This window comes from Acipenser ruthenus, chromosome 10 (assembly GCF_902713425.1).
Source record: "Acipenser ruthenus chromosome 10, fAciRut3.2 maternal haplotype, whole genome shotgun sequence".
Classification (NCBI taxonomy): domain Eukaryota; kingdom Metazoa; phylum Chordata; class Actinopteri; order Acipenseriformes; family Acipenseridae; genus Acipenser; species Acipenser ruthenus.
Window position 1 is genome coordinate 9,015,018 of NC_081198.1, and position 26,455 is coordinate 9,041,472.

General features: G+C 38.6%; 1 protein-coding gene across 2 annotated transcripts in view; it reads left to right on the plus strand.

The window, feature by feature from the left end:
• The first annotated feature begins 2,261 nt into the window (after positions 1–2,261).
• The window catches only part of rasal2 (RAS protein activator like 2), an 85,642-nt gene continuing 61,448 nt past the window's right edge, over positions 2,262–26,455 (plus strand). The window contains exons 1-2 of one of the 2 annotated variants that reach the window (XM_034014054.3): positions 2,262–2,747; positions 3,238–3,408. In XM_034014054.3, the coding sequence (XP_033869945.3) occupies positions 3,240–3,408 (169 nt within the window). In that variant the 5' untranslated portion in view covers positions 2,262–2,747; positions 3,238–3,239. The other variant, XM_034014063.3, reaches the window with a different exon arrangement.

Below are 26,455 nucleotides of genomic sequence, written 5' to 3' on the forward strand. Positions count from 1 at the left end.
TAATAATATGTTATGACAGTATTTGTTATATTAAGTCTGCTAGTTTCAACTGCAAAAGGAATGCTCTACTTTGCTTAAAGTCACATTGTAAATACACTGCAGTCGATTTCCAAAATATTTAGAAAGTTATACTCAATTTAAGTTACCAAGATTTGCAAACCAGGCTACAATGCATCTGAACTCCATGATATGACACTGAAAGGATAAACCTTAAAGCACCAAAGTTGCTTTGTGAGTGAAAATAGGGGTTTAAATTTGACTGAAGGGCGAAAATGCTGTTTTCCACACTCCTTGTCTCACTTTGCTAGACAAGAAAAAAGCATCCTATCACACGAGTGCAACACTTGAAATCTAATCTAATTTCATGTAAATGTATGGGAACTACAATCGTAAATATATATATATTTAACTCATAAATATTACTTGTTGTTGTGTTGGTGTCAGCAGAAGCAGCAGCAGCAGCAGCAGTAGTAATAGTAGTGGTTGTGCATTTTTAGCATTACTGTGTAGTTAATCCCTTCTGGGATATTATCTCAGAGGAGACAGAGATCAATTACTCCAAGGTTTCACTTTTCTGTTGATGCTGCAGTTTATTACTCCTGCATCTTAGTATCTGAACCACACCTGGTGTGCTATAGTTACAATGGGGAACAATTCAAGCTGTCTAATTCCACTTGCATATTTCAGAGTATTCATTTTCATTATTTGTTATTTTGTTATGATAATCATCAATTGTTGAGTCTTGAATACCCTGCTTTCAGGGTGTGGTAGTATATACTGTATAAGTTCATAGGGGTCGGGCAAAGACATTGAAAGTAAAACACTTTTCCTTCTTGCAATGAAATTCCAGTAAGTGCTGGTAATGTTTTATTATTCTTCAGCTTGTTTATTTCTTTAGAGACTATATAAATAATACAAATAAAAAAAAAAGTTTCATACAATGAAACAGGAAATAAAGAAGCATGGACTATCCCAGTTGCAGAGAACCTTTAGTTTGGGGGTATTTCCAGTTTTTGGAACTTGGTTTTTACCAACTGGCTCAGAGATCCAGTAGCATGAATGTGTGGAATCCTTGCTGAAACTCACTACACTGGTATTAATGTTGCTTTCTTAGGCAACTATTTTCACTATTTTCACATTTTATACATCAACTTTTGGTAAATTACTTCCAACAGCATTCAACTGTATAGTTTTATACAGTTATAGTCCTTGCATGATGCATGTCTACAGCACTATATTAACATGGCAAAACTGGACTTTTCTTCATAAACTTCAAATTAGATTTATTGTCAATATGCAATACACACAGACACACACACACACACACACACACACACACACACACACACACACACACACACACACACACACACACACACCCAGACGAAAGTATTTGGGCAGTTATAAAAAATGAGAAAAACCACAAAGAAAGTGATTTCTATAATTTCTAATTGTTCTATTGAAGGATATAAATTAAGTAGAGATTACGCTATATAATAAAACAACAACTTATTACATAGCATGTATAACATGAACAATAACATGCAAAAACTAATTTCATACTTTGACAAAAGTATTTGGGCACCCTTTGTATTTTGAAACCAGTTCCTGGCATCTTTCCGGAGACATTTTTGCCCATTCTTCAACACATACAGCTCTGAGTTTTGCAATCAACTTTGATTTCCTTTTTGCAACAGCAGCCTTCAAGTCAATATTGTTTATTGACCATCTTCTCTCAGTTCTTTGGTCAAATTAGTTTTTGCACTTTCTTTTTTTTATTATATGCATGTTATGTGATAATTTGTTGTTTTATTATAAAGCTGAATATGTACTTCAATTTATATCTTTCAATAGAACAATTAGAAATTACAGAAATCACTTTGTGATTTTTCTCATTTTTTAAATTGCCCAAATACTTTTGTCTGCGACTGTGTGTGTGTGTATAGAGAGAGAGAGAGAGAGAGAGAGAGAGAGAGAGAGAGAGAGAGAGAGAGAGAGAGAGAGAGAGAGAGAGATGTAAATTATTCAAATGTTTTTACTGTTTAACCTCAATAATAAATTGACATTTGGTGGAAGCAGTTCGATTATACGTTTGTTTCATCTTACCACAAAGTATTAAGAATTCAACCCTTTTTAGATAATTCTGCATTTAAACACTCAGGGTTCAAGCTTTATATATAAGAATCTCGCTTTTTAAATTGATTCGTCTTTAAAAGTTTATATTCAAGTCGGACAGTCTATATCTTTGTACTTCTGTGGAAGAACCTCAGTGGTTTGATTATGCTGTCTGTGCCCACAACTCGTGCAGCCCAGTTGACAAGAGAGAGAGACCGAACGTGCGAGCGAATCTGTGATCTGCTACTCTCGCCTATCTCCCTGGGATCCCGGCTGGAGATGTGATTGAGGAGAAATCTGCCACTGCCTGCTTGGGAATTTTAAAACGTGAATGGGATTTTTGTTTCCCCGTTTGAACCTACGGAGTTTAACAGAAGGGAGCAGCATGACTGTGGGGTAAAGTGGACAGACACCTAACGGGACGATCCCGGGACGAAATAATGAGAAAAGAGAGACAGTAGTGAGAATTTAAGCCCCCACCTCCAGGATATGTAACAGAGGGACATAGACATTCATTGCCATTGTGTGTCTACGTTTAGATGGAGTCCAATCACTGAGGCTGGGACAAAGGGGGAAAGAAAGAAAATAACGAATGTTTTTTTTTTTTTTTTTTTAATCCTGGTTAAAACAGAGTAGGTTGGAAAATGAATTTGTAAGCGCGTTGTCTATGAGATAAAAGGGCTAGAGTACAGCTAATGAATCAAACCTGGTACCACGAGAAAACAAAGTGGAGCTTAGGTTGAAAAAACAGCTGAGGGCTTAAGAATTGTGCAAGTGGGTTACTAACCCCTCATCGTTTTAACTGTTGTCTGGATTTGAAATAGCGCTAATTTTTGCTATATCGCATGTGGATTCAGAATGCATTTAATCAACTAAATAAATATAAACAGCGCTGTACACGCTAGTTCAATACTGAACTTCCTAAGTACTGATGATGGTGGTAAAGCAAACTGGATCGTTGTAAAAAATAAATAAATAATAATAAAAATAATAAAAAAAAACAACAACTAAACCGAGATTGGGTGTACAACTGAAGGGAGCGAATGGTCATAGTTGTGTTTGGATTCCATTATTAATACTGTGATTGTGATTTTAAAATATAATAACTGGTGGATTCTCCAGGAATGGACTCCTTGCCAGTACCTGGGATGTATCACCACGGTGGGATGGAAACGGACTCGATCACGGACGACTTGGGTTCTTTGCACGGGGGAATGATGTCCCTGGATCCGTTGGTGGATCGAATCTTAATGGAATCGGTGTGCCAACAGCAGGGATGGGTGCGGGTATACGGTAAGAAACGATTATACAGTTTTCTTCTTATGATTATGATCGGGGATGAGATCGCACAGAAATAGACTGCTTATTCTGTCCTGTGTTTTCCCTACAACTTAAACACAAGTGTTTATTTGCACAGTCACAGGATAGACACATTTAAATAGTTTTGCATTGTGAATGGCACTTGGTTCAGCAGCATGTTTTTTTACAACAACAAAACAAGTGATTCGTGTTAGGTTCACACGCACAGATGAACAATTTGTGATTCCTTGCAGCTGTCGTAGCAACTACTGTATTATACATTCTACAAATTCTAACCAACACGTATAGTACAGTACTAACTATTGGAGTACTGAGCCTTCATTTTGTTTACATGGATTTTAAATCCCCTTTGGAGAATTAGATGGAAGAATTATTTAGTTTCTAACCTGGCAGTTCACATGACGATAGTCACGAACTGTAGCACCATTGCCCAAATCTTTATGGTCATTAAGGTACAGCGGTTACAGTAATTTTAATTTGGGCACCGCGCGTTTTAATATGATTTTTTTTAAAAGCTATTTATTTAATATTAATATTATAAAATCTAAAATAAGTTAAGTTTAAGAAACTATACAGTATTCAACATCATTAGCTCCATTGCATCCACATCACTTTGTTTTCAATTTTTCAATCTCAGCGGCTTGATAACACAGTAAAGCACCATAATCTGTTTAGTCGACATCACAAAGATACAACACAACTGGCACCTTTTTAGTCTCAGAGAGGCTGAGTGAGCTGCTCTTTCACCCTCTTAAGAGTGTGGTCCCTCCAGATATTAAACATGGATAAGTACAAAAGGATTCCAGGCATTGGAGCTGCCAGCCCAGCGCCTTGTTCATAAGCATCACATTTCATAAACAGCACATCTCCCATTTTAAGGCTGACATATAGACAGCTCTGGGGATCCACCATATTCACTTGGGCTAGAGTACAGCGAATATTGATCCCTTTTTGTTGTGGATTAAGGCCCACAAGAGTTCTTCACTTCAAGAGCTCTGTAGTAAATCTAAAAACACAGATTTCTTACCCATGAGCCTCAACTGATTTCCATTTATCCCCTCCAAAGCAAGCCTCCAGTGTATTTTGCTTTCAGGTTGTTTAAAAGCAGCTGACACTGTGGGGAACACTAAGTCTTGTAGAACTCTAACCCCTATACTAGATTTTGAATACAGTAGTAATCTAGTAGAGAGGCTGCTAGAGGGGGGAAAAAATATCAGGTCATGAATAATGTATTTAAGCAAATGGATTTGTGACGGCTTACCATAGGTGTATATTGTAGGTAGAGTTTGGGTCGGTGGGTTATGATGACCACTACATTTCTTTCCAAAAGTGCAAAACTGTAGTACAGGAAGAAGAGTAAAAACACTCAAAGCATGTAGCCAATAGGGGATGTGAGGTACAGAACAGTGTACAATTGAAGAAGGAGCTTTCACCCTACTTAAGAGCGATTCTGTCTGCACAGTCGAAGGGTCTTAACGGTTGTGCCTTGGTGAAAGTGCCACAGCATGTTAGTGACAACCTTGCTATTGACTTGAGTTTATTCTTAGTTTTGCTGTCTGGATGGTAACTTTTGATACTACATTAGTACTACCTACAGGGTGGGGTGAAGTGACCCAAAAGTCAAAATGCTGTTAATAGATACTGAATTTTTCTTGTGGAATAATAACCATGTTCTTACAGTTACAGTCTGTTGTTTTTATGGTAACATATTTAGATTATATTAAAGATTTTAGTTTCATACAAATCTATCGTCAAAAATTGGATTTCATAACGGCAAATTGATCAATTTAGCATGCCATGCCTGTTGCAGTATGTATTCTGAAATATGCAAAGTCTGCATGTCTTGTAAACCTTTTTTTTTCTTTCTGTATTTTTTTTTTCTGTATTTTTAAACATATCCTTTTGAGGCTTGCTGTCACAAGTTTTGTTTCAAACTTTGACGCATTTTTTCTTAAAGCGGGAGCTAAGAAATGTGATATGAAAAGTGCCGTATGGCAGATCTGTATAACGTAACTGATAGCCACATATTGATTTCAAGAATCATTTTGTTGTTCTGAGTCTCTGAATACCTTAACATACTTTTCAATTCCTTGTTCCTCCACAGTGTATACATGGAAATCTTCAGGGGCAGGGGACTAGTGTAAAGTGCTTAACACTTTTAAATTGATCAATTTCCTTTCTATGTTTTTCTTCTATACAGTCCATGTCTTTTGATCTGCTGTCCTACTGTATTCTTTGCTGATGAGTTTATTGTGGATGTCACCCGTCTGTTATTAAATAAACAAAAAATGTTTTTTGGGGGGGCAGGAAATGTAAAGATAAAATTAAAAGAGCAAAGGAAACTCGGCAAGTAACCCCAAAACAAGAAGTTAACAGAGGAAGTGGGGGCAGGAAGACAGATAGTGGGAAAGGGCCTGGCAGGATAAATAGTGTTTGCATGTCAGTTGAAGTGGACAATCGGATTTCCACTCGGATTTCAGTTGCTGTGATTCACACCCATTATTGTGGTTTTCTGGTATATATATGTGTCATTTTCTGTAAGGATTTGCAGTAATTATCTACTGGGTTGGCATAGAAGAACACTGGCACTAGCATGCTTTCTGCAGAGCTGGTAATTTCATTCAGTGTTAGTCAGAATGGGAAGCTTAGGGAGCCCTGAAGGGCTTTCAAAATTCCCCTTTTGCTTTTGACTGTCTAAAGCAATTTGTTTTAATCAAGGTGTGCAAGCAGCTCACTTTAACCGTAAAGGTATTTTAGTAGAAAGTGGCTAATGGAGTCTACATTAGTCTTTATGCGGGTGGTCGTCATCTCAGACTGTCATGGTACATGCATTTTGAGATTGATTCCTGAGTCACTTTCCATTTTGTCCATCCCTACCTAAATATGGCCAAGAAATATTTATAAACTGATGTCTCCATCCCCACCCACCCACCGACCCACCCATCGACCCACCCATCGACCCACCCATACATCTCCTAATTTGAAACTCTGGCACAGCACAGTGAAAGGAAAAGGTTGCAGAGGGCAGATAGAAGTGGATGTGAAATAAGAAGCTCTGTTAAAATAGAACTGTACTGTGAGTTTGAAGCATGGGAAAATCAAAAAAATTGAATTTAGATCAGGAGGGGGTAATGCTGCTGGGCATTCGCCAGTGTTGTGTTCAGCTTTCCCAGTCTTAAGTGTCAAAGCTCTAGTGACAGCTGTCCCCAGTACAATATGTCATGGCTTGGGTTTTAAATAGAGAGTAGTTTAAGATTAACTTTTATATATTTTTTTAAATTTGACATTTAAAAGCTTCCTCTTTGAAGTTCAATTGCAACATAATGTAGTTCTTCTTTTTTTGAAAAAGCAGGTGGTACATGAATTTTAACCACATGCATTGTTATTCTTTGTTTTTTGTAAATTTAAAAGGGAAATAGATTCATATTTCTAATTCGCACCTAAGCTGTTATTTTTGCTGAAGTCATTGTTTGGAAATGCTGCTTCCTAAAATGGACAAATACTGTCAAGAATAGCATAAATTAATTTCAGTTTGGTAACTGCCATATTGTTCACAATGTAGACAACATTCATATCATATTAATGTTAGCTTTTCAATAGGACACCAATTCTGAAGACATACAATAAAAGTGCTGTGGTTGCTGTGCTAGAACTTGTGGGTTATTTGCGCTGGCAGGCACAGTTGAAGATCTTTTCTGGGAAGTAGAGCTTTCTGAAATGTTGCTGTAGATCCCAGGATGATTATGTGCAATGAATAGAATGATTGTACTAGGACAGCAGGGCAGGAGAAAGGATGTTCGACGCCTTCTCAGAGTGACTTGGTCTGGTAGTGATGTAACCTGTCTCTTTTTTTTTTTTGTAAATGAGCTCAGTGGTTGTGTTCTCCAGCTCGGCAGGACACTCAAGTTCGTCATTGCATTCCTGTTTGGGATAAGCTGCTAAAATACCTCCCCAGGGTTATGTTTTCAAAACCAATACAATAATGATTGCTTTAACAGTAGGCTGCAACTTTTACATTGTTGAAACTGTTTTTATACATTCATTTTTTCTGTTTTTGCTTCAGACATTCTGGGTGTACAGTACAAAAATACAAGTCTGGGTCTAAGCAATGAAAACTGCTAAAACAAGTGTTAAACTTGTAAGTGAAATCTGAACAGTGCAGCTTTGACTCTAACATTTCCTGTTTTTGTGATCATTAAATATCACAGAAAACCAGATGTATTGCCATTTGAATGCTTTTATTTTGAAATAGTGTTAGGTGTGAATCCCATATCACAGACCATGCTAATAGTCAAGCAGTTGTATTACACTTTTTTGCTATTTCATTAAAATATTTTTTTTGTTCTAATTTAACCAATTAGTGAAGTCATGATTTTGAAAAGAGAAGCAAAATATTTGCCTACTGATTTCCAAACATAATTTTAGTTCAAATCGTGTATGTAATGGGTTAAAGGGATCCCCACCACCAATTTTCTAAATAAATATATTTGCTTATTTTAAACATGTAGGCTCCTAATACAGGGAATGATAATTGTATACAAGTCCATCTGCTTAACTTCAGTGCTGACTGTTCTTATTTACAACTGAAAGAAACCTGTGTTTGTTTTATAGAAAATAGGCTGCCATTTTGTTTAATCCTGTGATATTGTTTCAGCCCTGTAGATGAACAGGTTATTGTTGGTGGAGTTATCCCAAAGGTGATTTAGCAGGTTTGCATGGTGTCTAATTATTTTCTAGGGTATGTATACATTTTTATAGCCTGTAAAGTAAAAAAATAAATAAATAAAAAAATATTATAGGGCTGTCAGTCGATTCAAAATTTGGATCTGTTGATTAATCGATGGATTAATCTGTGCACATTTTTAATAAAGGTAACGATATTAAGAAAGTTTTTCTTGAAAATTGATTCGTAACCAAATCGACTACAAAGTTCTCCGTTGACTTTTTTAATTTGTAAAAAGCAATTTGAAATATTACTTTGAAGTTCTCAGTAACGGTTTCTATAATAAGCAATATTGCGAAACTCATCTGACACCCTACTCTAGCATATCTATGTCCAGCCTCTGCTCACTAATGATTGCACAGCTGTAAAACCAGGGAGAATCTTTGACTTTCCCATTGGTTAAACTCCCAATTATGTCCCGCCTCTGCTCACTCATGATTGGACACCTGTATAACAAGGGGCAGATTTTTTAATCTCCTATTGGTTAAACCTACTAAGACCTTCAGCGGTTTAAGTCCTGCATCACTTGTGTTTGGACTGTTGCAGAGAAAATGGTTTATTTTATTTTATATACAAAAATAAAATTATGCATGATTTAAATTGTAAAAAAAAAAAAAAAAAAAAAAAAAAAAAAAAAACCTCTTTCGTTGATTAATCGGTCCGATTAGTCTATTAATTTTTTTAAGTTTCGTTTTCAAATATGATGATGTTAGCAGCCCCAATAAATATGTTATTGGGCTTAGTCTGAATAACGTAACGTACAGTTTTGGTCAAGGCACATCTGTATTAATTAAAGTTCTGAGAGATTAAGAAAATTATATTTAAAAAAGTAAAAATATAGGCCTGTCAATTGCATACAAATAAGGGAGAAGTAAACTTGGAAGCTTTTATGTGAACACATATATTTTATATCTTTATAGACACAGGATGGTTTGAATTGTTCATCTGCTGTAGTGTAATGTGGTGATCATCAACCAGTCCTCCAATGGCAATCAGCAGGCCCCTGTACTTTAAGGAGACTTAACTAGATCTCTGTATAATTAAACTTGGGCGTACCGTGGGCAGAAAAAGGGGATTGTGCCTAAGCTTATTAACTGTCTCCCTTGGCTGCCTGGAGTGAGTGTAACAGGAAGTGTTTTAAAGTGGTTTATCATGGCTCATTTTCTCTGCACTGAGTGTGACTGACTCATAGATTTAGTCCCAGTGACCAGCCTCTGTGGCTGTCTGTCCTCCTGAATCACTGCTGACCATGTTCCAGGTTGATGGGAGTGTACAGTACTGTAGAGGGTGAATATATGAAGACAGTTTTAACCTTGGTGGCAAAAGTCCAAACTAGCAATTAAGGCAGTGAAAACTAAACCTTTTGAAAGTAACATTATCCAGTTGGTACAGATTGCTTTGCACAATAAAAACATGACTTAAATTTAATTGAAGATCTACAGGGGTCTATGGGTCCCCAGCCAGGATCGTTAACTTTGTATTTAGTGCTTGCATTGCATCGCTCACCCTGCTTTGAGCAGGAGTGCTTTTACTAGGCGAGTCAAATAAATGCGGTCCTGAACATCCTAATTGCTAGTATTGCAACATAAGCATACTACAGTAAATGCTTCAAAGTATTTCAACGTCAGGCCCATGAAACACAACTTTTTGTCAACCTTGTGTCAACCTGAAAAAGTTTAAGTCACAACATCAAAATTTCGATTTGAGCAGCTGCATTCTGCACCAAATAATGATGGAGCACATTATCAGTGCCTTAAAGTGATCGCTCTACAGTACAATATCAGATGCAGGGAGACAAGCTACTGAACTACATACTATTGTTACGGCTTCCGGTAGACTTTTGCGATATCGTTTTGTAGTTTCTTTGATTACATGATGTTAAATAAAAGATGTGATATGATGTTCATATAGTACTTTTTTTTGCTTTCATTATGTCTCAGTTCTAGGTGATTGTAAAACTTTTGGCCATACAGTAGTTGGGAGAACTTTGTAACTAAATCATAACTGTAGTAGAGGGCTATTTCCAAAGTGCTTACCAAACTGATTTGTCACCTTGCCTCATCAGCAGAGAGCTTCAGAGATAAGCATATCCGTTTGACACTGCGCTTCAGCTGAAGTGATGGGCCTATTAATTTACTGAACATCATACAAGCATAATTACACCAGCACCTTCTCCAAACAACCAACAGAAGGGAATTCATTGTGGGCCTTCGGTACTCTGGATTCCCTCCAGATCCCAAGCGGTTGTCCTTAAAGCCTCCGTCTAGTTAAGAATAGAGTCCTGGAAGCTAACTGCTTCATGCATGCAATTAGATAGTAATTGCATGTGTCCACTTGTGCAAATACGCATGCTGTAATTTGTAGTCCATGGGCAGCAGCACAGAAATTACAATTATTATAAGGTTCTGCTTTAGGGAAGTATTCATAAAGCATTAGCTGGCAGGTAAACACATAGACTCTTTGTTTTATAAGCTTCATGAAGATGGTACATTTACATTAAAATGTTAAGATAAGCATAGGCTACATTATGTTTTAAAACAGATTGTCTGCCTGTCTGTTGATTTATATCAACGTGTAATGTGTAGTTTTTGTTACACTGAGATGGCTTCAATCTTTTCAGCTGCTAGGCTGGTGTTTCCAAACAAACGTTACATACAAAATTGTAAAAACACTAGTTTATCTGTTAGTTTGAAGAGGGTTTTGTTATTTAGGGATGATCTCCTGGTAGAAATGGCATTGTGTTTTCCATATTACTATTTCCAGAAATCTGACTAATTTCTAGAGGCTTTTTATTCATTGCACGAACCTCAGTGAAATATTTTGCCACCGAGCATGTACTGTAATGTGTCATTGAGAGCAGGAACTTCCCACATTTTATGTTTCCCAATAACTGAGCCATAATAAACCACAGGTTAAAAATAGCACAGCACAGCTACTGTCTACAGGACATCCTGAATCAATGTTAGAATACTGGAATGTTCTTTTCAAAGTCAGTTCACCTTACACAAGTCAAAAAGCCCCATAGATATTGCTTATGAGTCACTGTGATGAGTTAAGTCTGTATATTACAAACCCACCATATGAGATTCTGCTGTATATCTTTGGTGGGGAATACATTTATTTTTGTTCTTGAAAACAGTAAGAATTGAATGTGGTGTTCTATTTTTATCATTTACTTTAAGTGTAAATTAGTAACCAATTTGGTGCTGTAAGTCAGTTCAATATTGAGGAAATGTGCCACTTTGCCTTTTGTAAAAAAATTTGCTGATGGCATTGTGAATACTGTATAGGCTTCCATAATATGCTGGATAATGGAATCTACACTGTACAGTATTTGCTGCTGTGGTGTGAGGTACAGTAACTACAGTAGATAGGAGGCCTGGTTCAGTAATTTGACCCTGCAGCCTGAGGGCTTGTTAAAATCCATTTTAAAACCTGTTGACAGAGGTGTGGGGAAACCCCATCCTTTCCCCTTAAATAGCAGTTGTTGATGTGGGTTCCTCTAAAGCTGGGAATAGGGTTACGGAAAGTTTGTTGCGGTGTCCTGTAAACGTGTTTATGTTGGAGGAGGTTGAAAGAGCCCCTCGGATCAAACAGCATTGACACCACAGCGTTGTTTAGCAGGTACTGCAGAGCACATCCATGCTGGTATGCTATAGCAGGGTTGCCCCAGGAATTCTGTACAGCCCGGCGGCAGAACATTATAGCCGGGAGCACTTTTTTGAAACCGGAGTGTAAAAATCCAGCACCTCTGCACTTAAGTATTTGTATGTCAGCTGATATCCCATCACGCCTTTCTTCTTAAAGGCGTACATCCTCTATACATGAACCCCCAATCTCTCACAAGCACCTGGGTACATATTGTTACGATGTCACAACAAAAGGAATACGTTTTTTTTTTAAATGCATAGGTATAGCTATTATGTACTATATAGCACCTTAAATTATAACAAAAAATGGACTGAATGATAATACCCAAAAATAATCGTAATATTTTTTTTAATAAAGTAGCCGGTGCAAATATACGATAAGGAGGTGGATTGCGCTGATCGCCGGCGTATTTTGACCCCCTGCATCCATTGTCACTATTTTCGAATTGAAAATAATTGGTTATTTTTTTAGCAGTCATTTTTAACATTTTAGCCTGTAAGTGCTTAACACAGAAAACCCGCCCCTTCAACTCTCTGATTGGTTAAATGTTATGTCAAGACGTAACACAGCTGTCATGTAGTTACAAGATTTTTTTTTTCCACGCAGCAACAGCCTGCTAGAAGCGAAATCAATCCTTATTGTGAAAGGTACAGTAGCATCTGCAAGACTGGCGGATCAGGTTTTTTCAGCCAGGGGCGACAGTCACTTTGCTGGGCGGCCCGCCCTGCTCAAAAGGCCTGGGGAGAACCCTGCAATAGGGTGTACATTAGGTATTGAAATGCAGGCAGTCATAGGTGGCAGGGTCAGTCAATGGATCATCAAAGGTTTTCTAGAGGCTAGCGATTGTGATTAACTGAATAAACACTGGTTTATTTTATAAAAAGACCTTGCTGCATCCATCTTTATAGGTTGCTTTTGTAGAGGTGTCTTTGCTTACATAAGTTGCTTCCTGGCAACGGTAAAGGTGGAAAGGGTGACAGGCCAGCCTTGTATAACCAGAATTCCTGCTAATTAGGCTGTGTGCGTCACAGAGGGGCAAACCTCCATCTGTCAGTCTGGTTGTGTAATTGTTTTCACAGAGGCTGTTACGGACATATTGCTTTTAAAGCTAGGTTTTTAAATCTGAGAGCATGCCAGCACAAATACAGAGTGGTAACTTGAGATCAAAATGAGGTGTGTTGGGGATATGGAACTGGTTGTGACACATAACCCCTGGAGTAATTGACTGTTTACTTCAGATCCTTTTAGATTTGCACACACGGTGTTACTCTAGCATTTTCCTTGACCTTTATGTTTTGGTGATGCTTTCCGAAAACTAGTAGACCACCAGAATTCAATTTACAGGGACTGCTGTCTGGGCTTAAACCAGGTCTTATTGCCTTTTGTGAAGACAATGACATTTTCACTGTTCAACACAGGCTGTGAAACTCACACAGTTTTTGATATGTGCCACTTCTATGAACATTCTCTCACACGACAGCCAGCCCAGGTTTTTGAGTTAAGGGTCCCCTTTGTGCGGACAATAGGACTGCAGCTGATTGCAGACATGCGTTTGCAGGAAAGACCCCATGGAGATTAATGGGCAATGTGGGTGCATTGAGATAATGGGGGGTGAGATGGGAATGCGTGCCTGTGATTGGGAGAGCGCGCACGACAGAGCGAAATCTAAGTCTGGCAGAGGGAGGAGGCTCGGTGAAGAGTGTGAGTTTTGAAACTGTGGGAGAACCTGCTGTTTTTTTTTAAATTACCGAGTTAGACACGCAGAGACTGTTAGATTTGTGTGTGTTACCTGACTCTTTATTAAATCCTTTTATTTATCCTGTGTTCATTATTGTTTATTGCATTTCAGTGGCGGCTCATGACTTTTTTGGCAGGTGAGGCACAAATCACAAAGTAGTTATTACCACCCCCATTCAATGGCTAATGTACTAAAAGTACATTTACTTTGTTCATTGCATATGCCTCTGAGAGCATTTTAATGCATTCAAGTAATAGACTGCAGTCACTATGTAAAATATACCCCCATCAGTTTAAAAAACACCTTAAAACCACGTAGTATTTAGTTCTACAAGTCATGTTGGCTGCATTCCTAAGTTCAACGCTGAGAAGCAACAACACTCAAATTCATTCCTAAACTCACCGTTGAGAGCTAGTGACGGGCAGCGTTGGCTCAACAAACTCACCGACTCTCAGAGCTGGTGAGCTGCTCAATAGAAAGATGGCGACACCCACAACCGTGATCAAGCTGCTATATAAAAACTAGGAATTATTTACTGATACACATATATACATTATTGTATATACAGTACTGTGCAAAGGTTTTAGGCAGGTGTGAAAAAATGCTGTAAAGTAAGAATGCATTCAAAAATAGACATGTTAATAGTTTATATTTATCAATTAACAAAATGCAAAGTGAGTGAACAGAAGAAAAATCTACATCAAATCAATATTTGGTGTGACCACCCTTTGCCTTCAAAACAGCATCAATTCTTCTAGGTACACTTGCACACAGTTTTTGAAGGAACTCGGCAGGTAGGTTGGCCCAAACATCTTGGAGAACTAACCACAGTTCTTCTGTGGATTTAGGCAGCCTCAGTTGCTTCTCTCTCTTCATGTAATCCCAGACAGACTCGATGATATTGAGATCAGGGCTCTATGGGGGCCATACCATCACTTCCAGGACTCCTTGTTCTTCTTTATGCTGAAGATAGTTCTTAATGACTTTCGCTGTATGTTTGGGGTCGTTGTCATGCTGCAGAATAAATTTGGGGCCAATCAGATGCCTCCCTGATGGTATTGCATGATGGAGTTTTCTTCCAGGACAACCTTGTACTTGGCTTGCTTCATGCCAAAGCTGCCCGATTCCAGCCTTGCTGAAGCACCCCCAGATCATCACCGATCCTCCACCACATTTCACAGTGGGTGCGAGACACTGTGGCTTGTAGGCCTCTCCAGGTCTCTGTCTAACCATTAGACGACCAGGTGTTGGGCAAAGCTGAAAATTGGACTCATCTGGGGGTGCTTCAGCAAGGCTGGAATCGGGCAGATTTGTCTTTGTGAAGGACGCATGAATCAAGCCAAATACAAGGTTGTCCTGGAAGAAAACTTGCTTCCTTCTGCTCTGACAATGTTCCCCAACTCTGAGGATTGTTTTTTCCAGCTGGACAATGCTCCATGCCACACAGCCAGGTCAATCAAGGTGTGGATGGAGGACCACCAGATCAAGACCCTGTCATGGCCAGCCCAATCTCCAGACCTGAACCCCATTGAAAACCTCTGGAATGTGATCAAGAGGAAGATGGATGGTCACAAGCCATCAAACAAAGCCGAGCTGCTTGAATTTTTGCGCCAGGAGTGGCATAAGGTCACCCAACATCAATGTGAAAGACTGGTGGAGAGCATGCCAAGACGCATGAAAGCTATGCTTGAAAATGTGTTTATATATATATATATATATATATATATATATAAATAAAATAATGCAGCATATTTTATAAGATTTTGTAATATTATTTTTAATGTTACCATTCATTTTGGAATGCAACGAAGCATTCCTAAATACCCGGAAGTGTTGTGACAATAGTGACGTTTTTGTTGAGTCAATGCTCAACGCACAATATGCGTGGAACCAGCGTGGAACATTGGCTGTAAAGACACAAATACATAATCACATAATTTAAAACGAACAGGCAGCTTGGCATGTCGTGGCAAGAAATTGACAGTTTTACTCTGTTAAAAGAGATGTAACCTTTTGTCTTATTTAGTTGAAAGATGGAAACATGGCCAACAATACTTTGTTCACAGTGCTGCCTTCCATTTTATGAACTCATTGCTGCGTTCGTTTACTGTCTTTCTTCAAAATCTGAAGTGCTATTCTGCCGTTCTTAACAATTTAACGTCTCTCTTCTTGGGATCTTATTGCAAAACTTATTTTCCTCAGGTCGCATATAATATCAGATTAAACTAAAGCCATTATTGAATAAATTAAAATCCCACAAATTCTAACTGCTCCAAATCCAGTAGGTGCCTCATCAAGCTGTGGTTCTCATAGCAACAGAAAGGGACTCTCCAGTGATGAGTTGCCATGGTAACAAGTAGCTTTGTGAGGCACTCAAGTGTGTCATGCGGCAGCACTACATTGTTCCAGCTTTCTGGCGTTGCGCTTTTGCTACTGGTGAAAGCAAGTTGTGACTTAAATAATGTCACTAGCACTTCTGTGGACTTAAATTTATTTAATATGCATAAATGTGTTTATTTATCAATATGCAACATGTTTTTGTAGTCTTTGGGAATTATTGGTGTGGCCATGCCCCACTCGCCCCTGCTGACGACTGGGCACTGTTGCATTTATTGAACTGCTCGTTCTTGTGAAATAAACCGTGCATTTGACACTAGAATACTTGCCTGGTTTGCTTCCTTTACCTCCATGTTACAATATACATTTTAAATTGTATTGCAACATAATGAATACCAGTTTTAATTTTCAATTCAACATCAAGCATTGCAAACATACAGACAACAGTCAGCTGTACAGTTTTTTTTTTTTTTTTTTTGTTCTTTGCAATATGCATTGTAACCAGGTAGGATACATTCATCTCCTTCTCTGAGACAGTGGCTGATTTTTTAAGAACATCTTGTTGTTTAGCTAATTGATCAGCTTTCTTCTTGAATCTCGTGTTTCCCAACACAATCTGGATGCCGTGTCTCAAGATGCCGATGGCTTAAGGCTTTCATGAGACAGTACTTCATGACACATGAGGATGCTGATCATCCTCATCACCAATGTAAGAAAAACTAGAGTTAATATAAGATGGTAATTGGAGTTTTTTTTTTTTAACTGCAGTAGAATTAGACATTTTTTGCCGCACGTAAAATGTCACCTTTTCCTTTTTTTTTTTGGTTCATATTTAAAGCAGAAAATAATTACTGTTTAATGATTTTGTATACAAATTATATTTATTTTGAATAGTGAAACTAACTCTTAACAGTGTGCACTAAACATTATATTTTTTTTTTAGATTGTTTGGTGACCCATATCTGGGTCGCAACCCCCACTTTGGGAGAACCCAGTAAGAAACTGGATGATGCACTTTTACATAAGAAAAATATAAATATAACAAAACGGTAAAAGTATAAATTCAACAGTCGCTGTTTAACAGATCTGCATTAGAAAACCACACTAAATACATCCAAGCAGTGGGTCTACAGTGAAAGATGCTGGCTATCACATTCAGTGCCTCCTGGCTTTAAATAAATCATAGATCAGACTGGCGCTATTTTGTCCTTAATTTGACTGTAGGAAAGGGCTTGTTAAAATCCTTTGGAAAGTGGGGCCTTAATTAGAAGCTTAATTCTCAAATTTCCAAAGGTCTGAACAATATGAGCTTTGCATCACCGCTGAATGCCTGAACCGTTGCCAGTCCCCAGTTTTAATTCTTTCTCTGTCTTTACTTGATAAGGACAGGACACAGCAGTTGTTCTGGATGCCCTGGCGCTGTTGGAATGTCCGGGTGTCTCAAACGAGCCTCTGGCAGGCTTCAGTCAGGGAGGGTCCAGTATCTTTGGCTGTAGACAATGGGGTATTCCCTCCCATTCTTTCACTGTCATCCGGAGAAAGCAGAGAAACAGATTGTACCATGTGGCAAACAAGGATAAAGACAGGGAAGTGTTATTGTAAGGACGTTCAATGCAATTCTGATGTGGTGCAGTTTGCTCCAAGAGAATATTGTTGGAGTCAATTGAAGATGAAAATGTTCTTTAAAAATATCTTTACTTTAAGTAGATAAATGTACTGTGCACACATCACTGTGATTGATAAGATCCACTTCTCTTTGAAAATGTGCTAACAAAGAGAACTTGTTCAAGTGTTCCAAGGAGCTTTTAGGTTTATTTTGATTAATATTTCATGACAGTCATTGAAACAGTATTCTTTTTACATTTTAAAAAATATTAAACCTGGGACAGCACAAACATAAAAAAACAATTTCTTTCATAATGAAATAGTGCCCAGGGGAGCTGAGTAAGTTTTTGTCTATGACTATGAAGAGATGGTTTTGTTGGCTTTAATGCAGATAGATAATGCAGTCAAATAAGGGGAGGCAACCTATCCAATGGCCATTCCACTCCTTTTTAAATTGCATTTTCTTTGGGTCAGGTTGTATTCTGAGCTAGTCCAAAAAAGGAGGACAGTACACTCTTCCGCCCCCCAGTTTCTACTTTGGAATGAAGCCAAGTAGTTTGTCTCAGGATGTTTCCTTTTTTTGGAAAGCTTACAGTCTTCAGTAGCCTCAGGGGAGAGGTCAAGGATGTTACTGTTCTTGTTGGAAAGGACCACAGATCATTTGTAATGGTTTTTTTGCTTCTTCAAAGCCTGCCCCAGGCTTTACACATGGCTGAAACACTTAGCAAGAAGCAACAGTAGCTTGTTGACCTTCACAATTCTGTGATCCTTAAAGTATCAGATGTTAATAGTGTAGAAGCTTCATAAAACATCAGGAATGGTCCTTCTGATCAAACTTTACTGGCATTGATCTGTTTACTATACAGTACTTAAGTTTGATCAGTAAAACAAAGTCTTAGGATATTGGATCACAAACCAGACCCCTTTCAGGTGATAGTGTTTACTTGTTGGCTTCAGTTAATACACAAAAGGCTACATCTTCTGCAAATCCCCGAGCTTGAGCTGTGGTTGAATTCATCATTGTTACTGTGATGTCACTCTTTCCTTTAGTTCTCTGTTATTTAAATTATTATTTGTTTATTTAGCAGACGCCTTTATCCAAGGCGACTTACAGAGACTAGGGTATGTGAACTATGCATCAATTACGTCTCACCTGAAAGACAGAGCACAAGGAGATTAAGTGACTTGCTCAGGGTCACACAATGAGTCAGTGGCTGAGGTGGGATTTGAACCGGGGACCTCCTGGTTACAAGCCCTTTTCTTTAACCACTGGAGCACACAGCCTCCTAAATGTTTGAATGACTGACCTTACAAGCTAAGGAGGCTGTACCGTACCATGAGGTCAAATTCAGCAGTGTCATACAGATACTGTATCTTCCTTCATAGACAATTTAAACCATTTATCAAAAACAATAAATGCATACCATCAATCTACAGTATGCATTTGTTACAGTGGTTTTAAAGTGCCCGTAGTGGAAACAGACCAATAATCGTTATTGGACCTGTGGTAAAGGGGTTAATATAGCAGATCTGAGTGTGTTTTTAATGCAACTTCATCTTTATACAGTTTAAATGAGCTGATATCCATTAACCCCTACACCTCTCCAATTAATCTTCCGCTTATATCAAAAATCAACTGTGTATGATAATTTGCCTGTCCCTAAAACCAACTAAATACATACTGTCATTTATCTGTACACCACTATGATGCTTTGCAGATTACATATCAGTGGGTGCCACTGCAACCTCTTGACTAAACAGTATATCAATTCTGACTAATCAGTTCTGCATTATATGCTGTATGTTTTATTCACTGGTTAGTTTACCAGGTGATTACAAACTATTTTAAATTGGTATCATTGTGGGGGTCTCCTCCACATGCTTTGATGCTACACATCACACTGACATCAGCTATTTTGAGTGTGTGATCTTACCAGGGTCTTCATGCTTCATGAAAAAGACTTGTACTATAGCTTGTACTGTACGCATCCCTTCCCTCTCTGAGTTTTATTGTCCTCCACCACTCTCTCTTTCTCCTTGTCCCCTTGCTGTCGATCTGCTTCCCTTTATATCTCTCATTCTCAAATATTGCAGACGACCGCTTAATTTATGAATTCTCTAGGAAGACTGCTTAGCGTTGGGTTTCCAGTGGACTAATTTTAGGCTCCATTGGCTGTGATCAGGTTTCAAAGGTTAAGCAAATGGCTGTCAGGCTTACAGGACTAAATAAGACCTGAGCTGGCGGGTGGTTTGGCAGTGGGGGCACTGCTTTTTAGTTCTAGCAATGGCATATGTTGCCCTAATAGGCTAGGGCATCTCTATTTGAGATATGAAAGAATATCAAAGATAGTTGATTGATACAATGTATTTATTACATGTTCTCTGGATATGTGGCAGTTTGGTCAAGTGGAGGTAAGAGCCAGTTTTATCCTCTAGCCCAGCAAAAGTACTCTCAAGCTATGTCCCAGGATTGGAACTGCTTCTCCATCTATCTGTTTAGTAGGTCTACAGTATGTTGCAGCCTCTGTCTGCCAATGCCTGCCTGCCTGTAGAAAAGTTAGTAAGAATACCTTCACTACCTAACAAGAGAATTATTCCCAGGTCTTTTGTGATCCCAAGCTAGGAACACCTACTGCACCAGAGCGTGGAGCTGCTTATCGGGACCCCTACTATCAGACTCCAATGAGCTCATTCCTTCCATTGTAGTTTTAATTCTATGTCTTATTTTTGTAAACTAGTGGTCTTTTTTTTATTTTTTACCGTGGATAATGTACCAACCACAATACACATGAACATGGGATGGCAATAATAATAATTGTAGTGATAAGCTAATAATTATTGAACAATTTAAATAATAAATGAATGTTTATAAATCATTTCTGCTTAAATGCAAGCTTTGGAGCTGAATCCAGGCCCTTACTCTTGTAACCCTTGACGGAAAGGGAAGTAGCTCATCACCATCAAATGTCAGTCCGGCTGACCTTCAGTGTGCTTTGCGCTTCCCTGCTGCGTTATGGGGCTTGACTTTGTTGTCCAAACAAGAACGCTGTGAATTAATAGAATACAAACATGGGGGAGGCTGGGATAAAAGCAGCACTTTGATGTGAATGAAAATGTCTGTAGAAATTCAGAGACGGAGAGTGAGAGGGAGAGATTCTCCTCCAGCGGTCTGTGCTGGGGATGCTTCTGCCCAGCAGCACTGTTCCATCACTCAACCCTGTGACTCCACTTAACATTCATGTGACTGCCTTTGCTATCTGCGGCACACAAGCACCACCAGGCCCTTGACTTTAGTCCCTGTCTGTCTAGTATGTAACTTTGCAAGCTAAGCAGCTTCCGTCTTTGATAGCCATACTTTAGACCACTGGTCAAGCTACAATACAATCAAGGAAGTAACTGTTTCCACATAGTTAGACACCATTCTGTTCCTGCACTATTTGTTTTTTGTGTGTGCAATAAGGAATTGACTTTCATAATGTGTCAGTCTTCCCCCAGCAGTCAGCAGTCACTGATCAGGAGTGGACATTTGTCAATCCTTAAAGATGTGATAACACTATGCTGATGGTTCAACTAGTTGGGCACCCACTATCATTTCACCTACCCAATAGCTCCTTTGTATACAGCCTCATTATGTACAGTATCTGATATTTCCTATAGTTCCTACTGTAATAAAGTGGTAATACTTTAGTTGTGTACTGTAGGTAAAGTAAACACAATAATACATTTGCAAATATCTGTTTTTAGATGGCTTTAATTGGATCGCCAGATAAACATACTGGTAAATGATAACTATTTTAGATTAATGCAGATAAGAGTTAAGGGATTAACTACAGAACAACAGCTTTATGTCTTGGGTCTGCAATACACACTGTAGGTGTCTGGACAATTAGCATGCGGTACCAATTAATATACTGAGATTGATGGAAATGGATAAAGAGGTACTGATCAATGTATTTATAAACTAAATAGATATTGATTCATTATGTGTTAAGAGATACAGATCAGGTAACTCAAAATGCTATAGTAACAATAGTATCCAGGTTAGAAGAAAAGACGTTTACTAAATTACATTGAAGGAAGGAGATACTAAGTCAACAAATACATTACATTGTGTGCAGGTGTTAAAGGGAAAAAAACAAGAACAGTTGGTATATTAAATGAAAGGCCTTCACCACCTGTGCTCTTTGAAGCTACCGGGTATTATAGGGCGATAAACAGGTTACATTCTACTGTTGATGTCCACAAATACACCCTATATCATATGGCATATTTGCATTGTATTACTACTTGCATTATAATATCCAACTCCCTAAGCTTTCTAAATGGAGAGGAGTGTGTGTGCTTTGGCTGAGTGCACAGCTGATGTATGCATTCCCACTGGGAGGTGGACTACATTGGTTTAGTAATCCCCTCTGTATAGGAGGGAGCACTTACCAAAGCAGAAAAAGCACAGCATCAGCTTGTACATGTGAAATGGTTAATTGGCCAAGTTCACAAACTATCACGCTAGTAAAGTATTCACAACATTTGCCTAAAATTCATAAATCTCTCAAAACCTCTGGTAGGCTCTGTTAATTCAATAAGACTTTATTATAAGCTCAATAATGAAAACTTTTCAATAAAGCAAGTGCTTTCTTCTGGCCTAGTCCACAAGCCTGCTGTCCTGATTGCCTACCTGCCTGTCTATCTGCAGCACAGGAGTCTTGGATGCGGGACGTGCCCTGAGAACAGAGGAAGTCCTTTTCCTGTTTTGGAACCAATCCCTAATGTTTCTAGGAATTTCTCAACCCAGATTAAACAGGAGTTTGGACAACAGGAAAGAGCCAGGCAATATCCTGGACTGAGTAGCATTGTAGGTGAGATGGGGCAGGGATGATGGATTCAATCACAACATCACACACACACACACACTGCTACAGTGATACACACACAATGTGTCCTAAAGGTGCAGCTGTGCCTCCGTTTCACTTTACCAAACTAATCCTACAGCTCATGAGTGGGAAGAACTCTGAAAGGTAGTTTTTTGTTCATTGCGGTTGGCAACAAAGCTTTTGTAGTGCCGTTGGAGGGAATACAGTGTACACTGCTTTGCTTTTAAATATAATTTATCTGTGCTGGTTTAATTATGCATTGTATTTATCATACATACTGTAGGGGGAAATACATTTTCTCATCCACACTATCATAGTGACAATTCTGTTTTCAGCACCTTTCAATACCTGCAGTTTCTAATTGATGTTAATTAGATATAAGCTAACAGTTGCTGTCACCTAGCAACTCATTTTCTCACTGCTCTTGCCTCTTAACCTTTTAAAAGCTATGTTGCTTTGTTACTGTTTTAAGAAAAACCTTAACAGCTTATTGTAATGTGTATTCCCAATAATGGCTTGAACAATGAAACATGCCCGCAGCCAATATGGCCTCCTTATTTTCAGTGTTTTCAAATATTTGTGGAATATGAGTTTACATCCCTAATGATTGTTGTGCGGAAACTTGGTGTTAAACTAAAAAAGGTCACTGACCACAAGACTGTAGGATAAGCAGATCTAACCAGCTGTATTTTTTGAACCTGCATTGATTCAAGAAAAACCTTAGACTCAAGACACTGACCTCCAAGGCTTCATTATATGTCTCCTGCATGATGGATTTGCAAGCAACTCAGTGGTTGGAAAGGTTAGAGAATCACTCATCATCAATCAATACTGTACCGTGTTTTTTTTCCATCTCCAGAGAGCATATTTCGTCATGAGCAACAACTGCAGACATAGTATCGATCAGTTTGCGTGAGTGTGTGTGCAGCAGTGGAATAGCTCTCATTAAATATGTGCGTGTTACTAGCCTATTATCTAATCAATGGCTAGCAAAATTAGCCTGGTAGCTGTATCTGACATATTGAACGGTGTTCATGGTTTTTAATTGGCTTACTTTGTGTGGCAGGTAACATTTGGAAAGCCATGGTCTTAATACACGCCACTTATCAGCTGTTTATACACAGAATAGATGTTTGTATTTTTTGGAGAAGGAGAATTTGTTCCAAAAGTGGAATTCATCAAGAACGTCAAATACTAGTAAAAAAATATTCACTTAAATTAGTAATGAAATTGCCAAATGTTTCAACAAAAATATATGTTCATATATTGTGTTATGCTACTGTAAAAAAAAAACCAAAAAAAACACCACAGGAACATGTAACACTCACAAGAAAATGTAGAGGCTTAGAGGAGAAATCATTCTATCTAGGATTTTTAAAGGAAACATTTTATGGAACTGTTTTGTTACCTACAATTACTTTAAGATTTTCCTAGCTTCTAAACCATCCTTTGATCAACTGTATTTGTGGTTCAGTGACCGGGCCTTTTTTATCCCCATACTGTACTAAATAGAAGTGTTTGTACTGTGCAGTGTTCTAATAGTGTACCTCTAAGAAGCAAAGCCACAGTACGATGTACTGTAAAGTGGGGAGACGGGTGCATAGCTCCTTGGATTGGCAACAGAAAAGAAAGCCTTACCTCTCATTGTGGACCTCAATTTAGATATAATACTATATATATAATCAGCAGTTTTGTATGTATATTGGCCTGACACAGAAACTCTTTTACATGTTGACCTGCCATATACCCAGTTCTCTACTCTATATTTACACTTGCATAGAGTTTCATTGTATCTTCCGTTGTCTTGCTCACAGACCTTATAGAAACACTGTCAATACCCAATGAAATTCTGAAAGCTCACTGCTGCCTGAGTTCTGATGGTTACTTATCTTGTAAATAAATAGCCTTTATACTTTGTATGATCAAGCATGTAGACCTGCAATTCATGTGATAGCCTCAAATAAAATAAATCCAACCATGACATCAAACAGCAGCTTAAAAAAGCACTCCTTGTATTGTGTACTGTATGCACAGCGAGTGCTCAGACCAAAAGTACAGTGTTCCTGTTATTAAAATCCTGAAACCCACAGGGGACTGAGCATGAGTTTGGTGTGTGGCTATCTTAACCCCTTAACCTCTGGAATTGTAATACCTCCAATTGATGTGTCCCCTCAGGAGTACCTTCAATAAAATGGAACACATTGTACCACAGTAGCAATAAATCATAATTAACCTGTAACATGCATGTCAGATACAGAAGGCTTTTATTGATGTTGAGTTTGACAGAAACAAGTCCTGCGGTTAACGGATAGTTAGAACATTGATTTGGAAAACATACCCTAGTTTGTCCCTTACTCATTTTTTGAGTTTCATTAATCAAGGCACTGTACTAGTGTATACAGTGCGTTGATGGAATGGTGCCTAAATTAAGAGATTGTTTTTGCAGGTTATCATGCTATAGTTTAGTTTATAGCAGTACAGGCTACAGTACTTCACTGCTGCTTGCGAAATGGACTGTAATGCTGTTATAAATTAAGAGCCCCCAAAGTGTGACGGAGCAGAGTAAAGCCAACAACACTGACTGTATCCAAGCCCTGTGGTACATGCTTCTGGAAGGGATTGCATTTGTGGCCTGCAGATTATTTATAGATAACATCAAATGCTTAATCTCGGGTACTTTTTTTCCCTGTGAAGCTGTGAACCATCTGTCTCTGTTATCACCCAAAGCCCAATGTGCTGGTGTACTGTACTTACTCTGACAGGTCAGGGGAAACAAATGGTATTCTGTACTGATAGATGTCCAAGAGTGACAGCATAACGTTGGCACTTCCCTGGGTCATGGTGTGACTGGCAGCAGCTTATTCATTCATTCATTCATTCATTCATAAGCAAGTTTGGCTTTTTGCTTTCCAGTAAAGTGTCAAAGCAACATGATCCCTGTATGAGTTCCCCGTTTGTTTGAATTACAAACAGGATTTCCCAATCCACTTAAATTCTGAGTAGGGTGCAAGTAGTCAACAGACTTGTATGTGCCTCAGTCTCACCTATTTAAAAAAATTACAGTATTTCTCTTAAACACTATGCTAAGTATAAAGGGATGGCACTGAAATGATTGAAAAAAGAGTGTCCAGTAGTAGTAATAATGTCAAAGTCTGCAGCGTGTCGGAAATCTGTCTTTGTTAAAAGTTTAAGGTGATTTTGCTTGGATTAGCACCATTTTTTGAATCTTTGGATTGACGGTTTTAAAACCTGCTAGGACATTTGTCCTGTTGGGGCTTGTGCTCTTCAATGAAGGTGAAATGGAGATGTGTTTTGCATAGGATAATCTGTCATTTATATTACTGTTCTGAAGCAGCTCTAACCTGGACGAGGAAGTGTTTAACTGGAAGCCAAGCGCTTCCACACTGTTCTCTCTTCAGTTGCTGCATTAAAATTAAGCCCCCTTGAGAATTGCCTGCTGCCTGTAGATAATTCAACAAAATTAGACATCAAAAACAAGTTTAGTGGGCTGCTTTAGAGATTGGGTCTAGTGTATTGTAGTTGTCAGATTGCTACCGCAGTCCTAGTAATTATAAAACCGTTGTTTTTTTTGTGTGTTTACAGATACTGATAAGTGTTTTTGTAAGTTAATTTTGGTGATAAAACATTCCATTTGTCCTATCGGTTAATTCAAAACAATATAGAGCACTTTGATCTCCTAGCTTTATAGAGCATTGATTAATAACATCGACAAGAGACTCAGAAATCCCCTCCTACCCAGCGACAGTCACTGTCCCTGCCAGCCCCGGCATCCCTCCTCTGGTATTGTGAACTTGAGCAGGCCCTGTCAGTTGTACTGATGTCCCTGAGTGCTCGGGTGGTTGTCAGTGAATATAAAGGCAGTTGACCCTGGTTCCAATACATAAATACTCTTTCCCCCCAACCCGCGCCCAGTGTGGTGTGTGTCTGTCTTTCTTTCTTTGTTTGCCATTCGGCAGGCGCACAATGGCAGGGCGGGATTGGGAGGAAATGGAAAGTTCCTTTTGTCCGACCACTCCACCCTGGCTTGGCCTGGCTATCGTCAAGGGGGAACGAAAGGATTTCCCCTCCTTATTA